Source organism: Zonotrichia leucophrys, chromosome 3 (assembly GCF_028769735.1).
Source record: "Zonotrichia leucophrys gambelii isolate GWCS_2022_RI chromosome 3, RI_Zleu_2.0, whole genome shotgun sequence".
Taxonomy (NCBI): domain Eukaryota; kingdom Metazoa; phylum Chordata; class Aves; order Passeriformes; family Passerellidae; genus Zonotrichia; species Zonotrichia leucophrys.
This window is the reverse complement of record NC_088172.1, coordinates 54,603,697-54,618,481: the sequence shown is the minus strand read 5'-3', so window position 1 is coordinate 54,618,481 and position 14,785 is coordinate 54,603,697. Positions and strand designations below refer to the sequence as shown.

At 35.7% G+C, this 14,785-nt stretch overlaps 1 protein-coding gene and 1 long non-coding RNA gene across 8 annotated transcripts in view; one reads left to right on the top strand and one right to left on the bottom strand.

The window, feature by feature from the left end:
- ADGRG6 (adhesion G protein-coupled receptor G6) overlaps positions 1-14,785 on the top strand; it is a 113,977-nt gene that overhangs the window by 82,993 nt on the left and 16,199 nt on the right. For all 5 annotated transcript variants that reach the window (XM_064708286.1, XM_064708285.1, XM_064708290.1 and 2 more), the window contains 7 exons: positions 36-243; positions 707-872; positions 4,124-4,264; positions 7,436-7,552; positions 8,654-8,699; positions 10,573-10,679; positions 13,425-13,552. In XM_064708286.1, the coding sequence (XP_064564356.1) occupies positions 36-243; positions 707-872; positions 4,124-4,264; positions 7,436-7,552; positions 8,654-8,699; positions 10,573-10,679; positions 13,425-13,552 (913 nt within the window). The remainder of the gene's footprint in view (positions 1-35; positions 244-706; positions 873-4,123; positions 4,265-7,435; positions 7,553-8,653; positions 8,700-10,572; positions 10,680-13,424; positions 13,553-14,785) is intronic.
- LOC135445594 (uncharacterized) lies at positions 9,424-14,753 on the bottom strand. 3 transcript variants are annotated; one of them, XR_010439557.1, is made up of 6 exons: positions 14,645-14,718; positions 14,295-14,409; positions 13,682-13,772; positions 13,491-13,591; positions 10,701-10,738; positions 9,424-10,600 (listed from the first exon to the last, which is right to left on the bottom strand). It is a non-coding gene; the product is annotated as an uncharacterized LOC135445594 (long non-coding RNA). The 3 variants fall into 3 exon arrangements; XR_010439558.1 differs by having other exon boundaries at positions 13,682-13,836; positions 14,645-14,686; XR_010439556.1 differs by lacking the exons at positions 13,682-13,772; positions 14,295-14,409 and having other exon boundaries at positions 14,645-14,753.

The following is a 14,785-nucleotide window of genomic DNA, read 5'->3' as shown; positions in this document are numbered from 1 at the left end:
ATTTTTGCTTTTTGCTTGATTCTATATGCTCACAGAAAATGCGGCAGATATTGCCAATCAGCTTCTGAATCTCACTGGTGAGGGGCAGCAGCTGACCTCAGACAAAGTAAATGATGTTGTGCAGAAGCTCAAAAAAATTGTGAACGATGAAGAAATTGATGAATCTCTGGGTTCTACCGTGGTGACAATTTTTTCCAATATTCTGGCCAGTTCAGACAGTGTATTGGCAGCCTCATCTTCAGAGTAAGTATTTCTGCATTTGAGAAAAGCTTTTGAGAGCAACCTGCAAGGCTGTAAAGATTCATTCTTACATGTATAGACAAACAAGAAAATAAAAGTTTTCTGATTTCCATCAAAAACAATTTCCCAAAACAGATACACAAATATTGCTTCTTTTAGTGTGCATGAAAAAGTATTTGGATGGAAAACAAGTATTTTGATGCATGACACAGCATAGATAGAGGTATTGTTGGAAAATTATCTCAGGACCAGTAATGTGTAGTCATACAGTTTCTGTCAGTCAAAAGCTTTTGTTTTCAAGAAACATGCATAAATTTACAGTCCATCACTCTCGTTGTGAATACACAGATGGGTAATAGAAGCATAGTAACAAGAGGATCATGTTGTTAAATGAGGGGCATGCAGAGCATAGGTGGGATTTTTTCCTGTATTCAGTTTTCAGAGTAATTTTTATTTCTGTTTTTAGAGCTCTAAAAACTATTGATGCCTTGGCTTTAAAGATCCATTTTGCTGGACCATCCATGAGTATTTCAACACGAAATCTCGCACTTGGAGTGTCTTCTATAAATTCAACTTCATTCAAAGGTGGTGCTTTCAGCGTCAGTCCACAGAATAATGCATCTGATTTCCAGGTACAGAACAAGCAGCTGTATTTGAACATGAAATGTGCCTCTTGTTCCAAGTGTGTTTACTGTGGTTCCTATAAATCCACTTACAACTCCCAGCTCTCCCCCTACTTTCTATTTCCTTTTTCCTACAACCATCCAAACAGATAACAGATTAATGTAGTATTTCCTTGAGTGACAGGAAACACAGATAAACTCACATTCCATGCAGATAAAAAGTAATTTGGCTTATAAATCCACAACACACTTGACCTTTTTTTTAGTATTGTGCGGGTTTTTTACTCGTGAAAAAGGAAAATAACCTTTAACAATCCGTGGTACTGACCACTGTGCAATATCTAACAAATCTTTTGATGTCTTTCAGCTTTAAAATAAAACACCTATATATAGGTATCTACATACAGATTTCTGCAGATATAAAAGTTCTTCAGTTTTTCAGTACGGTTTAAATATTAAGTGCTAAAAGAAACCTAAGTCTAATCCAGTTGTCCACATATAGGTTGATTGGCTTGCACCATTTAGGATATCTGAGGCATTCAAGTCATTCATGTGGAGCTTTATCAGCCTAGACATGAAAAATAAAATGAAAAGAGATCACACAAAATTTAGGAAGGTCTCCAGTGCTACAGGATCTAGACAGCATACTATAGTTAAGATATTTATCATCACCTCAAAAATATTTTTTCTTTGCTTTTTTTCCCACAAATAGAAAAAAAACAGACATCTTAAAATTTGAAATACTGCTTGAGAAGCACATGAGCACCAACAGGATTTTCCAAAGGTCCTTTTGAAATCAGTAGTGATGAGGTGCCAAAAATTTATAAATTTCACTACATCTTAAGACACCTAAACACTTTTAAAAATGCAGTGCATTTTAATTTTTTTCAGTGTAATAGAAAATCTGTGACTGAGGTAATGTAATCTCAGTTTCCTGGGTGTTTAACCATTCAAGTACAATGAGTCTTACTTGGAGAAACACACAGAAAATATTACACAGAAAGAGAAAAAAATCTGCTATCATTTGGGCCAGAGGAACTAAAACTTAATTCAGCAAATTATGGCATTATATAAACAGTTAAAGACTAATCACTAAAGTATAAGTATTGTATGGAAACAAAATAATTCCTGCTGCAAACTGGCAACACAACAATCCTAATAAATTTCTGATCATTTTATAAAATACGATATACTGTAAAAATCAAAACAAGAATGAAGACAGAAAAATGTCTACTTCCTAGAAGAAGTAGTAGTAATATAATAGTCTTTAAGACTTGTGCATATATGTAAACTTTGGATCAAAACTCAAATGCTTTTTTAAATAGATAAAAATAGATTTAATGTACTTGAGTTTTCACATATCTATATTCCTAGATATTTTAGTTAAAATTCCTTTGAATCAATTTTATCAGAAATTTTTGGTGATTGTAATTTCACTTTTGTTTAGCTCTCATGTCAATGAAGCTCAATAGCTGTTTGTGAAGCTGAATAGTTCTTTGTTATCAAAGGAATGTTTCTCCTGCAGATTTCATCCTTTATTTATGGAAAGAGGAAAGGAAAATTCTGAAGCCAGGTTTTAGATGATCATACATAGAACAGGAATTACCATCTGTGGCTTGAGGACATCCAGGAATTTTCTCGTCCAGGAATCATTTATTACAGCACTGTCTAAATAATCATAAAATCCAAACTTCGTCAAATTATTTATACTGTTCCTATTGGAACATGAGCTTCTTTTCAGACTTTCACATTTCCAACAGCTGATTGAGAATTCTTAGCATCCTTCCTACCAGAAATGTTGCAGCAGCTGTGGGCACCGTTTATATTTTCCATGCCTGTCAGAAAGATACTTTCTGTCCCTGCTGAAGGGAGATTCCCTTGTGAAAGCCCACATTTTTCACCACTGTAGTGATGATCTATCCTGGGCTCATCAGGGAACATTAAACTCTTCAAGCTGTATGTCAGAATATTTCCAGATATTTTTTTTTCTTGTATTTTTTTCTTAAAGTAGATACCAAGCAAATTTATCCGTGGCAATTTGGAAAGATTCTATTTCAGTCCCCTGTGTCTTTATGTTTCTTGCCAAAACTTTGACTAAGTTAGGTTTTGGTGATTCATATTATTAAATTGTTCCTGTAATATATCCATGCTGCTTTGGAGAAGCCTCTTCTACTCTATTTGCAGACAGTGCCTAATGGGACATCTTTATCACGTACACACTCTCTGTTTACTGTGGCAGACTCAACCTCTGAAAACCTGGTTTTGAACTGCATTTATCCCTGTCAGGGGATATCTGTGGGCTGCTTCTTACTGATTTCCAAGGGTGAATAATCCATCAATAGCCTGTGACTTTTAACTTTCTATTAGCTAATGGTGCTTTTAGAACGACACAATTGTCCATGAGAGGCATAAGTACATGGCCAGGATGGCTCTGGGGAAGTCACTAGTGGGAGTTCCCATACCTCACAGTAAATTCTGAAGTGCTTTTTCTGTAGAGTGAGCTGACTTTACTGTGAGCTGGCCTGTTCCCCTTCCTTCAATGGATATGGTGGCACACCTTGAGTAGGCCATGGTGGAAAGTGGTCAGTCACAGAATTGCTAATAAAATGCAGGGTTGCATCCTCTTTTATTTCCTACTCACTTGTTATATTCCTGGGCCACAGAGGGCTTTTAGATTTCTGATACATTGCCAATAAAGATTAAATTTATATGATGTCAGAAAGTGTCTTTTTTTGTGTTACAGAGCACAATAAATATGGAAAACTGACATTAATAATTTTTAAATCTGCTTTCCAGAGAAACTATAAAAGCTCATAAGAAAATTATTCCAGATGTGCAGATGAGGGCAACTAATACAATTTAATAAACAAAGATTCAGAACATATCTTTTAGTTCTCAACATTGTTTGCTAGGAGGAAAAATATTTTGAATGCTGCTGACAATGGTTATGACTGTCATAATTACCATTCATTGTATCCAAATCATCATTATAGCAGTGGAGGAGTTTGTTTCTTTGTTGGTTTTATCTAATATCTTTTTGTAGCAGAAGGCTGATCTCATGCTGGAAAAGTGGGAAACCTCCCTAGCCTTTAAAAAGTTTATTTATTGCATCAACTCTAATATAGACACAAGTCATTTTAGTGTTGATTAGTTTTAGTCCCATATCTACATATTTCTGTTTAAGAGTGTGAACCCAGTTGTGGACAACAGGTGGTTTCTTTATTGTTTGAAGATGTTCTCCTGTTGTTTTTATTTAACAGATAGATTTTGACAAGAATCAGACAAGTGCCATCGCTTCTGTTGTTCTGCCACCAAGTTTACTGAAGAATTTAAGTCAAGATGAGTTTGAAGTTATATCCAGGGCTCAGTTTACTTTCTTCAATAAAAATGGTCTTTTTCAGGTAAGCATTAATGTACTTGAAGTCATTACAGATAAAGTGAATCAAAGCCAGCTGCTAAAAGTTTCCTGTAGTGTAATCCTTTCACAGTATTTAATAAGTTTCAGGAATTAAAAGATGACAGCAAATGTAGACACTAAAGACAGTCTTATGTTCAGAGCAGCAAAATAGTTAAAGTGCCCAAGTTGAGTTAAGTCAGTGGTTTAACTGCAAATTACTCTCACGTGTGAAATAAACCTTTTTTCAGGGTAATCTATGGAAAACTGTATCCCAACTGCTTAAAATCAGAGGAAAGCAGCAAAAGCCTTTTAAAAAGCCTTTAATTCTGTTAAAATGCATTAATATAACTCCTTGATTTTCAAGGAGTTGTATTAATGGAGACAGTGGAGACTGGTTCTTTTCTATCAGGAGGTAATTTGGCATATAACACTGCCAAGTACTCTCCTTTCCTTTTAAGACTGGTTAGCTGTCATATCCAGCTGACTGCTCTATATTCAGTTGGGAATCCCAGGCTGATGGTTAGGAACCAGAGGATTTTTGTTCATATATATATATATATATATATTTATTTATTTATTTATTTATTTATATTTATATATATTTATACATTTATATATTTATATATATATGTATGTATACACACTGTTCTTTTCATATCTGTGTTCTCATAAGCATACCATATTTTAATAGGAATAAGGAGAACAATAGTTGTACCTGAAACCTAAACATGCTCAGGTAGATATGATGTTTTATTTTTTGTGTCTTATCAAATGGCAATTGTAAATAGTGCCTGCATGGTAGGTGCCAAAATGTTAGGAAGACTTTGCAGCTTGGAAAAAGAAAACCAAAACCACAGTTATTTGAAAAAAAAAAAAAAGAGTTAATTAAGAAGGAAACATTGTTTCATGGTGAACTGTAGAATGTGTCTCAGAAGACTTGAGTTTGTTTTCTCATCAGTATTTCAAGTGACCTTTGGCTCTTGTGCATCCGCAGAACTCCGTAGTATTGTATTGTCCCTATATTATCGTTTTTATTGGCAGCGTATCCAGATTCTTCAGATAATCTAGGCAAGAAAATACCCATGACCCACAGTTGCCTTCTGAAATACACCCCAAAGTATTTTTATTTTAAATTGTATTCGTTTTAAGCCTGCTTTTGAGAAAAACAGGATGAATATCTTTAATAAAAAAAACCCAGAAGAATACAGATGGAGGCTGGTCATAATGGCATAAAATCATATGAAGTCAGAATGTGTCCCTTAATGGTGCCAGAATGCGTTTCTAAGTGGTACTTAATAAGCCATTAAAAAACAAAAACCATAAAAATTGCACCTTAATTTGCAACTAAAATGCCTTTCATTTTTTATGTGTTTTTCAAAGTCTTTGTGGGTGATGTGTTTAACACAATGAATTTAAAATGTGCAATCCTCACATTTTTAGGAAGTCTAAAGATAAAGGAAGTTAAAGAAAAAGGGGATTAAAATAAGGCCTACAAATAAACTCAATTTGCCATCTCAAACCAAATAACTTTATCCCTTAGTATAAGAGTATTTTATTTGTATTGTATTTCATATTTCTTCCATGTGCAATTACAAATATCTGAATGCTATTAAATGTCTTCCTTAAAAGAATTCAACATAACAGCGAAACATACTTTGCACTATTGGAAGTGGGGGGTTATTGTATTGCGACTGAGAGAATTAATGTAAGTTTTGGCTTGTAATTCATTATAGATGGTTCCCTTAGTTAGAGGGCTATATAAAAGCTGTTCAGGGTGGGATTCACTTCACCAAACACAGGTGTGTTCAGTGTAAACATCTGTACCTGAACTGTTGAACTCCAGCTGAACACAGCCTTATGGCTAAATAAGTAGAAATCTGTATTTTTCTTTAAAGCACACATAAGAATACATTAAATTGCCTTCACTAAAGAGACCAACTGTGCCTCGTTTTTCTTATCTGCTACAGACAGAATCCACTGAAACCTGTGGAAATATGTCCAAGGACTTTCATAGACTTTGTTGAATGCTCAAATTTAGGTGGTAGCCAAGAGACTTTTTCTTGTCTGAATACTAAAGAACTGCCTAGAGATTTGCATTTTCTTTCCTCTTCAATTTTTAAGGTTTTAGGGAAATTTGCCACAAAGCTCCAGTATAATCTGAAATACTGTGTCTGAAAATTCTTGAATGTGGCTCTTAAGAAATAAAATATTCTTCTCAGGATAATAACCACCTAATAACAGAAGCTTTTGAGTCTCTCATGAGTAGTGGGATCTCACAAGCCCAGTGCTGAACTGAAACCTGACATCTTGTTATGTTAACAAATCTCCTAAATGGAAGGAATCAACGGTTCAGGAGTTCGGCAGAGCAGATTTTGGGAGGGAAAGTGAGTGGCAATAGAAGACTTTATTTTACTTAAGATCTGCCACAGGCAGTAACCAAGCTTTCAAACCAGGCATGTAAATATGCAGGTTCCAGTAGAAGGCTATCAAAAGAAAATAGCACTGCTACTGCACTCCCATTTCAATAAATGACTCGTTTCCAAGGAAACCACCTCTTCTGGAAAATTGTCAGCTGCAGGTTAAAAATCCTACTGGTCAGTGATAATGTCAGAACTCTATTTCAATGCCTATCGAATAAGACTTTACAGAAAATGCTATCCCCTTCAGTATATAGCATTGCTTTGAATGTTTGTTTACTACTTCATTTGTTTACTACTAGCATTTGTTTACTACTTCATAGTCATTCATTGTAAGATTGAGGGTGATTTAGCAACTATATCCAGAAAACAGTTTATTCACTAAAGTCTTTGCGTTTACTAAAGGACAGTGTCAACAATAAGATAAGTGAGCTCGTTCATGCTTGTTTAGGGAAATGAGCTAATCATATCATGGGTTGTTATCTGCCACATTGTTTGAGTTATAATTTTGTTTGCCTTCTAACCTCTCTCTGTAATTGTGCCTATGCTTTATGGCTACAAGAAAAATAGGAAAGCTTCCATAAGACAAACCCATAATTTGATTTTATAAACATAACACTCTTATACTGTGTGATGAAAAGTACAGAAATGCTGACAACTTACTTATTCTGGCACGCTGCAAAAATGAAACTGTGTACTCTGGCTTTTATGTTATGTGCCATGTAAGCACTTACTACATTTTTCTTAATCTCTTGAAGGATGCAGAAAATCCTGCCAATTTGACCAGTTTCGTGGTAGCATGCAGTATTGGAAACTTAACCATTCAGGATCTTCAGGATTATGTGAAGATTACAATCAAGCATACCAAAATTCAGGTAAAACAAGACTGATTATTCAGAGGAAGAGGAATGCACGTTATATATGGTAAAGGCTAAGATTATAACCTGATTTATATAGATGGATTTTGAGTAAGATCAAACTCAAATCAAAATTAAGAAGTCTAGAACAAAAGCATGCAAGCACAACATGGAAACAAATAATCCCTCCTATCCTCATGCATTCGCACTCCATTCATGACCTAACATTTATCTGCAAAACAATTGATTCTGCCCCTCAGCAGTAATTTTGTGCCCATTTCTGTTGGTGAAACCTGTGTTAATGACCATATTCATGACATAATTTATTACACTGTAACTTCATGATTACTTAAATTCTTTGACCAAACATTATTTGCTTTGTTAATAGTTCCCAGAATGATTTTGTTGTTATGTGGTTTTCATCAGAGGAATGGACAGAAACATACTTATAAAAAGATCACTACAGTAAATTTAGGGAAATACAGACCAAATACAGCCTTTTGGCACATACTGTTCCAGTTAGAAAATGTGTGAGTTTAACTCCATTCTCAGTATCTAATCCAAAAGAGGAACTAGCACTTGAAACATTAAAGAAAATGTTAAAATGCAATACCTAAGTAAATTGTTTATGTAATGAGAACCTGGTTTGTAGTTGTCACAGCTCAATTGACTTGGTCTTGCATTGCATTATAATGAATATTTTAAGGTGAGGCAAAACAACCTACACATGGGTTCAGCAGTCATTTGTACATTTTCAAGCTTTATGTAGAGGATTCATGGAGAAGCCCTAAGGCAGTAAACAGGTAAAAGTATTCAGATTATATAAAGACACCATATTCATGGATAACTTCAGTAATGAGAAAAGTTCAGTATCCTGAGGATTGCAAAAGGAACCGTTGAACAGTACATAGAAGCAGTGCTCTAGATTTTGCAATTTGGACAAATCTGTTTTTCTAGCAGAAAAAAACTCTAATTTGACACTAGGCAAATTTTCAACTATCTAATTATATGGATTCTTCAGCTCATTAAATGAAAATATATGCATTGCAACATCTGTTGTAAATGATGAGATTTATGTCTGAAGAGATATACAAAGTCTACTTTTACATCTGTTCTTAGGAAGATCCTAAACCTACCTGTGTCTTCTGGGATATGAACAAAAATGGTAAGTTGAAAATACTGTAATTTATTTGATGAGGGGGATAAATATGTCTGAGTCTTAAAATTGGTTGCAGTATTGGCTGTTTTGCTCCTAAATCAATCCTTTCAGGATTCAATAAAGTCCCATCAATGAAGTGTATAATTTCTTCTGGGTAACAAAGTTACTTGTAACAGCAAATTTTAAGTACTCCTTTAAAAAGTTTGTTTTTAATGTAAATGTTTTTAACATTTACATTTTTTCCATTAAGTTCTTCCAATTTTTCCCATATCTGCAGTTTTTCTCTGATCTGTCTGTATGAGCAAATTAAATTCTAATGCTACTCAGACACATGAATGGTTCTTAGCCATACTTTTAACTGTTCATTTTTTTTAAGAACTGGGTTATATAGGTGTAAGATTGTGACTGTTACAGATTATAAGCTTTTTTGGTCACATACAGAGACTCATGTTAATAAAGCAACATTTTAGAACATTCTTCATCAAAGAATGGTCACTAGTGCCAAACCTGTGTGTGATGTTTTACTCAGGCTCTTAATCCTTTGCGCAAAGTTGTCCTCTGGGATGAATTTCCAGATGTCTCTGTTTTAGAGATCACTGCTGAGAAGTTTCTCTTCCTTACAATGAAACAGACAGAGCTGAGGATTTCGGGTGGAGAGGTTCAGTACACAGAGTCTTGCAAGAAATAAAATTTAACATCCAAATTTGTATTTCAAAGTAGGAAATACAGACAGAGCAACTGAGAAGAATTTGTGAGGGTTAAAATGAGCAAAAAATCATAGAAACTAGTTAGGAAGCTGAACTTAAGAATCACATTAAAGGAGAAACACACAGGGAGAGAAGAAACTATTCACAGTGGCTACTTGAGTGGAGAATAGTTTTAAGTGGTTTTGGAACATCTTCACAGCATTTTGGGAAAATGTTTTGAATTTGAGTGTTTGATTGTCTTGAAGTTACAAAGCAAATTAGGCTGGATTTTGTCAAGAGCCATGAGAAAATGTCTTTAAGAGTCAGAGAATAAGAATGATTTCAGGAAACTAGCTCATATTTTGGCAGGGAAAAAATGAATAAAGAAACACTTTTTACTTTTCAACATTTAATTTTTAAAACCAAAATCTTTCTACTTGTTTTTCAGAATGGCCTTTTCATGTGGAGTGGGTTGGGAATAGCTCACTTCATGTTTTTTTTTAAGGCCACCAGAGATCATTGGGATTACCCATTCTGGGCTTCTGCATTACATGCTGCAGAGAAAAAATGAATAAAGAAACACTTTTTACTTTTCAACATTTAATTTTTAAAACCAAAATCTTTCTACTTGTTTTTCAGAATGGCCTTTTCATGTGGAGTGGGTTGGGAATAGCTCACTTCATGTTTTTTTTTAAGGCCACCAGAGATCATTGGGATTACCCATTCTGGGCTTCTGCATTACATGCTGCAGAGAGGAAGGGTGGGACCCTGTGCTCCTGGGCCATAAAAGCCTTCATGTGCCTGAGGATAGATGAGTGGGAGGCAGACAGGTGTAGACATCACATCAGTGGGGGGAAAAGGAGTTCTAAAACCATCTTATTACTGGGTAAAACTAAGGTGTGTCTTAATGCGCGACCCACGTCTTACTCACCAACCAAAAAGCTCCCTAACTTTATTACACATCTCCATCTCTTGCTTCTGCTCATTAGTCCATTTCTGGGCACTCATCTGGGGTGATTCTTTGCAGAAACTAGGAAATCTGACACCTGCTTCTCTTGCAGTTGTTTTTAATGCTGGCTCATTCAATTTGAGAAAGCACTTCTGCATTTGCACAGGATGAAGTGAGAAATCTTCTAAAAGAGAGGTTGACATGTGTTTGTTGGACACCAGTTTCTCATGTTTCATTTCCACAGGTGGCAGTGGTGGCTGGAATCCTGCAGGCTGCCAGGTGGATGCAGAGTCCAATGAAAATGAAACTGTGTGCTTATGCAACCACCTCACACATTTTGGGGTGCTAATGGTAGGCAAGCTCACTACTCACCATGTTACTTTTCCCAGGAACAGCAACAGAATTTTTATCTGGTGGGAAACAGATAAACATCACATTTTTGTTACTTGGGTTCTTTCTTTTGCAGATAATTTATAATAAAAATAATACATTATTTCCCCCATATTATCATAAGTTATCTTGTCATAACAAAGTAGCTAGCAATAAGGATTCAGGAATGAGATAACGAATAAAGTTAGCAGTGGAAGAATAGTATTGTTGTTGTTATTATTATCATTATTAAATTCTTTAAAAGTGGCTAAATATTATTTTTTAAATAATTAAAACATACCCATGAGATTTTTCTGTGTTTTAAAAATACTGTCCCACAAAAGACCTGAGGTTGAGACTTCTGAATGATACCAAAATACAAATAACATATTATAACATCCAACTTAATACAACTAAGGCCTATTTCTACTAGAGAGACAGGAGAAAAAAGTGATCTTAATGAGTCCTAAGTTTTAGGGTATCTCTGACATATCCCTTAACAGTATAATCTGACAAAAATGACCTGCAACTGAGGAAGGAGGTGTGGAACATGAGGGAAGTGAATAAGAAAGTCTATTTGAAATTTCCAGATTGAGAAAATGAGAAGTTGCTTGCAGGGGAAAAAGGGAAAAAAAAAAAAAAAGCACGAGAAATAGTTAGAAATGTTGTTTTCAGAACAAAAAGAAAAGCGAATCATTGTAGGGAAAAACAGGGAAAGAAAAACATCCTCCAGACAGCAGAAATAGTAATGAGGATGAAAAGTCAAGGGAGCACAATAATTCTCTTTCATCCTTAGATAGAAAGGCTGACTTGTCCCTTGCAAATCTAGTTCTCAAACTTGACAAGATTTATCTAATGTCATAAACTATGAAGCAGCACCTTTTGCACAATGTGTAAACCCATATTGGCTGTTTTCTTACTTGGCTTTACTCAGTTTTGGGGATGCCTTATGTTACAGGCCTTCTCTTGGAAAAAGGGTGCTCACGGAGCGCTGGTACAGAGCACGTAGCCCACTCTGTCAGAGCCTTAAGCAAAGTCTCCAGACAGGGTGGCTGGCAGAGCAGTGTCTGTCCAGGAGATGAAAAAGGGAACCATATGGGGCACTTCAGCCTCAGCAGCATGGCCTCCAGCCTTCAGCTGCCTCCAGCAATTTGCACTTGTGAAGTGTTTTCCAGAAGAAAAAAAATCCCAACAGGAAAAAATGGAATAGTGCTATCTTTTCTGAACTTTTGGTGGTTGTTTATGCTCAATAATGGGCTGATACATTTTTTTCCAGCTGAAATTAACATTCTTTGGCCTGTAAAACATAGCTGCAGAAAAGATGTTGGCTCCTGGTCGCAGCAGGAATAATTCCTAAGTGGAAGTACTTGGGGTTTGAAGTAACTTGTGGCCGTGTCAAATAGGACTTAAACCACACAAGGGAGCCACATACGCTGACTTTTTCAGCTTTGGCCTTCCAGACCCTTCTTAATAGAACTGCTCTCGTCACAGCATGCTGAGATGTAGATATGGGAAAGCCACAAACTTTCTGTCTTCTTGCAAGCTAAATGATGGTCTTGTTTCCCTTTTCATCCCCAAAGGGATTAAGAAAAGGCTTTCTTTAGGATATATTCAATGAGCCCCTTCTCTTCTCTGAATGCTTCAGTGGCAGTAGGAAATAAGGCAGAAGGTCTTTGAATTTGGGCTGCATTCCAATAGATTTTTACATAGTTTTGACCATTCTAGTTGCTTTTCCATTTTAATAATTTTTTCTGACTTTAATTTAAATACTAAGTTCTTTCCAAAAAACAATCTCCTTACATATAAATAAACTGTCATATAAGGCTGGTATGGATAGTAAGAAAAACCTGCTCCTGCCTTTTCCTACAAAACATGCAAAGTTTTGTAGCATTTAATGTTTCTTTTTGCTAGCTAGTTTTGCTAGGGACAGCAATGAAAATGACTGTAAAATTGACATAACCATATCTTAGTGTTTGCACACATTTTCTCCACTGTGATATAAATCTGAACACTCTTAAAAAAAGGAAATAACACTGACATTCATTCTCAGAGGGTACTATGTGTCAGTTACAGTTAGACAGAAAAAAAAAGAAAATCCCTAGAATTTTGTGAAGCAGAATCCTGCTTCATTTCCAATTTTTTTTCCTGTTGTCTTTATCACTGCTTTTCTGACCAATTATATTTAAAAGTGTAGTTCTTATATCAAAACAGACCCTAAATCCAAAATGCAATCGCTTGCCCTTGGTTTCACCTGTACATGATTAGTTGCATTGACTCCTATGGACTTTAAATAACAAAAAGGCCAAAAATTCCCTACAATGTTGCACATTTCAGTATAAGTACTTTTAAATTACATTTTTCAAAATCTTACATCTGAAAAAGAGTTGTATACAAGCAACAGAATTAAAAAGTTTGGACACTGGAGACTTTTCCAGAGAAGGACATTTCAATTCCTAGTACTGAATTATAAGGATCAGAATCAGGCTCTGTCTGCTGTTCCCAGAAGTTATAATACTTACAGCACAATGTTTTGGAGAGCTGTGGGAAGGAAGTGAGAGGTGTAACAACTGCAGACCGAGAACACGCAGCAAAAATGAACCCCAGTGTCAAGGTTACAGTGGTATTGTCAGAATGCTTTTCTGTTTTACTCGACCCATTACCAAGAAAGAGTGCTGTGCTCCCAGCAGAAGTGCTGCCTACAGCCAATGTCTCTTCCTTCTCTCACAGGACCTGCAGAGAGCCGTGACGCAAATCGACCCACAGAACACCAAGGTCCTGACCTTTATCACTTACATAGGCTGTGGGATATCTGCTATATTTTCAGCTGCAACTCTTCTGACATACATTGCGTTCGAGTAAGTGCTAATTCCGTGAAGAACATCACAAAGAAGTACCTGTATGTGCAGAATAAAATAAGTTAGTTACGTGGTCAGTGTGGTTTATTTCCCTAGGAGGGGAAGTCCATGGCTGAAAAAAAATCAAACCTGCAAAACCAGGGTCACAGTGTTGTAAAGTGGAAACTTTTTCCAGGGGACAGAAGTTCAGAGTCTTTCTTCCAGTTTCTAATGTGTTGTGCTGCTCAGACCGGGGAATAAGAGGAATGTGTATCAAAATGTTCCTTCTGGCAAGACAGAATCCTCTAGATTTTGAACAGATGGATATTATTCTAAAATTGTCAAACAGGCTTTTTATTACAAAAAAACCCCAAAGCTTGCCTATGTGAGCATAACAATTTCCAAATTTAAGAAGAGAAATTTCCAACTAGAGCAATTACATTCTATAGCCCTTAAGACAGAAGTGGAAAGAGATAAAATGAACATAAATTTCAACTGTTAGAATATTTTCGACAGAAGTCCTGCTGAAGTGTGAAAGTGACTCAAGAGAAAGCAAAAATTTTGCAGTAGTACAGTTCTGTGAACAGTAAAAAGAGAAAATGAAGTCATGTCAGCACAAAGAAAGCATTATGCCAGTAACAGGGCAGGACATAGTAACTGCTAAAGAAGGATAATTTTCTGGGGACAGGAGGGGGAAGGGGGGCTGAAGAAGGGACTTTTCAATTTTTAAATATCTTCAATGATTGCGTTCCTATTACATTACCTATGGTGTAGTGTTCTGGTTCAAGTTGGTAGAAATTGTTTGCTGCCTCTTATTATGCACATTTCAGTGGGGATCAGTTCAAAAAAATTACATGTTTTTCGCTCTTCCTAAGACACTATTAAAAAAAAAAAAACAGAAAACCACATCCACTGGACAATATATTCCAAAAACTAAGCTAACATATAAGGTCACATATGAATAGAACATAGAGGACCTTCTGGTCAGCTATACTTATTTTTGTTTTCATTTAAAATAAAAAGTACTGGTTTATATTTAATTTAAAGTTTTGGGGTTTTTTTAATAAAAAAAATCAGTTAGCTCATCATGGAACCAAAGAACTGGTAGCTTACCCTCACCACACGCAGCTGAAACCTTCCACTATCCCACACAGAAATACACTCCACTATGTCTTACTGCACAAACCGAGTTGGAAGGGGTTCCTTGTGCTTTTATTGACTTTGTGAACGGGTAAGCCCAGCTGCAGGAGGTGG